Here is a 2,522-nt window from a genome sequence, read left to right as displayed (position 1 = left end):
AAGGCGTCATGAGTCCATACACCAAGTTTGGCATTGATACAGAGATATGGACTGACTTCCTGTTTGGCGTGTCTGCGCCAAGTGTGATTGGCTGCTACAGGCAAACGGAAGTGAAATGAAAAAATCCACATGATAACTTTTGTGAGGCTGGGTCTGAAGATTCTATGTGTCACGTGCCATGGAAATCAGAAAATCTACGTGACCTGAAATGCTTTTTTAAGGTTTGTGATAAAATTCAAAGTGTCGGAACATCCAATATTGCGCAAATGACGTCATAGGCGACGATGACCTCGTCTACATCCAGGGATTCCAACAGTACATCATTTGTGAAATTTCGACCAATGGGTCGAAAGATATGAGCAAAAATGCATTTTTGCTACATATAGCGGCCCCTAAAGGTCAAAGGTAAACAAAACTCTTGGGCCTCTCAACAAAGTGGTCATGGGTCTGTGCTGGAAGTTGCCGAGATATTGCCTGACATCCTGTTTGGCGGCGTTGCCGCCGAGTTTGATTGGCTGCTACGGGCAAACAAAAACTAAACTAAAAAATCCACACAATAAGTTTTGTGTGTCAAGTCCCATGGAAATCGGACAATCTGCGTGACCTGAGATGCTTTTTGAAGGTTTTTGATGAAATTCAAATTAGCGGAAAACTTGCCTTGCCTTGATTCAGGGATTTCAACGGTACCTCATTTGTGAAATTTGGACCAACGAGTCCAAAGTTATACAACTGAATGCACTTAAAACTTCAACGTGTTGGTAACGCTAGAGAGTTCACTGTTCGGGCATGAAAATTCTTGACTTTGCCCATGGCACTGTCCTGAATACGTGTATTTCAAAACTTTTTACCATTGCGTTCTAGGGACTGCCGTAGACTTCATTTGCAGAAGAAAGTAGATCAATAATAATAGGGCTATTTTATAACACAATGGGTGCCTTCACAGTTTCGCTTCTAGGACCCCAACTATAGAGTTTGAGTGTGAATTAGTTCTTGGTCAGTGTTACTTGTATCTTTACAGAAAGAAATCATACCTCAGCACTTTATAGATATGATCTGTAACACTAACTTATTTTAATTGTTCTAACATGCTTTTCACTTGTGCCATAAGCGTTTCAACCTGATCTGAACGTGAGCTGCTGTTCTCAAACAGAACACACCTTCTATCACACTCGTCAACAATATCCTTCAGGTTTGGTTCACATTTATCCAAAAAAGATTCCAAGCTCATTCCTGCCCGGAGCAGGTCATCTCCACGAGTGAACAAGATGATGGTTTGTTCTTTAACTCTGCTCCCAAAAGCTTGTTCTAACTTTGTCTGGATGTCTCTTTCTCCATCTGTAAATCTGCTAACATGCATCACAAGTAGGTACACACAAGGACCTGATTCACAGAGCTGTTTGCACCTTTTCACATTTTCCTTTTTAACAGATGATTTAATGTCATCATCAAAGATATCTGGTGTATCAATCACTCGCACATTTATCCCATTTATCTGTTTTACTACCATCTGACACTCTGTTGTAACTGGCTTTGAACTGACTCTTGAAGTGAAGTATTTATCGCTCAGGATTGTGTTTCCACATGCACTCTTTCCGGTTCCGGCCATTCCCAGCAGAACAAGGTTCACAGTGAGCTCTCCTTCAGAAACAAATCAAAAGATGATGAGGGAAATTTTAAACAAGTTTATCCCTTCGTGTTTTGGCAGTTTTAAAACAGTGCATGCGTTGTATCAAAGAGAATGTGCACACATACAGACTATTATTATCTATTATACATTAAAAAACAGATTTACAGTTTTATTTAATGCATTTAAATATTCAAACACATCTTTAAGCCACAGGTCTCACTTTTTTGACGCTTCTTGAGATGAGTGTAGTTTTCTTTTCTATTTCTGCAACCTGAATAAAAAGGTCACAAGAGTTTTTGTAAGCGTCTATAAAACCTCTGGTTTATGTTTGAATGAACTACCCTCCTCTTCACACATCCACACCCGCACACACACACACAGAGAAATAAGATGGTGAAATGCCTGCTGAGGTGAATTGTTTCTTACCTGTCACTTCCTTATCACTCTCTTGTGACGTTTGTGACTCAGGAAGATCATCAGAGCTAAAATGTAGAATCAAACCATACTAAGTGACAAGAAAGATGTTTTTGTGTTGTATGTTTTACTTGAAATGATAAATGGTAAATCTACAAATCTTTCACTCTTACGTTTTGTTGTTTTCCTCCAAATGTCTGTGCTCAGCCATCTCCTCAAGTGGCTCCTCCCTAATGTAGGATAAATGTAGAATCAAACCATACTAAGTGACAAGAAAGACGTTTTTGTGTTGTATGTTTTACTTGAAATGATAAATGGTAAATCTACAAATCTTTCACTCTTACATTTTGTTGTTTTCCTCCAAATGTCTGTGCTCAGCCATCTCCTCAAGTGGCTCCTCCCTAATGTAGGATAAATGTAGAATCAAACCATACTAAGTGACAAGAAAGATGTTTTTGTGTTGTATGTTTTACTTGAAATG

At 39.0% G+C, this 2,522-nt stretch overlaps 1 protein-coding gene across 2 annotated transcripts; it reads right to left on the bottom strand.

Moving 5' to 3' along the window:
• Positions 1-967: 967 nt before the first annotated feature.
• Positions 968-2,267, bottom strand: LOC140284508 (uncharacterized). Of its 2 annotated transcripts, XM_072378373.1 has the most exons (4): positions 2,215-2,267; positions 2,054-2,109; positions 1,848-1,898; positions 968-1,638 (listed from the first exon to the last, which is right to left on the bottom strand). In XM_072378373.1, the coding sequence occupies exons 1-4, from the start codon at positions 2,250-2,252 to the stop codon at positions 1,067-1,069; spliced, it is 717 nt and encodes a 238-aa protein (XP_072234474.1). In that variant the 5' UTR covers positions 2,253-2,267; the 3' UTR covers positions 968-1,066. The 2 variants fall into 2 exon arrangements, with proteins under 2 accessions (XP_072234474.1, XP_072234475.1); XM_072378374.1 differs by lacking the exon at positions 1,848-1,898.
• Between the last annotated feature and the right edge of the window lie 255 nt (positions 2,268-2,522).

Source organism: Leuresthes tenuis, unplaced genomic scaffold, assembly GCF_036924035.1.
Source record: "Leuresthes tenuis unplaced genomic scaffold, fLeuTen1.0.hap1 SCAF_24, whole genome shotgun sequence".
Lineage (NCBI taxonomy): Eukaryota > Metazoa > Chordata > Actinopteri > Atheriniformes > Atherinopsidae > Leuresthes > Leuresthes tenuis.
The sequence above is the reverse complement of the archived record's forward strand: the minus strand, read 5'-3'. Positions and strand labels throughout refer to the sequence as shown.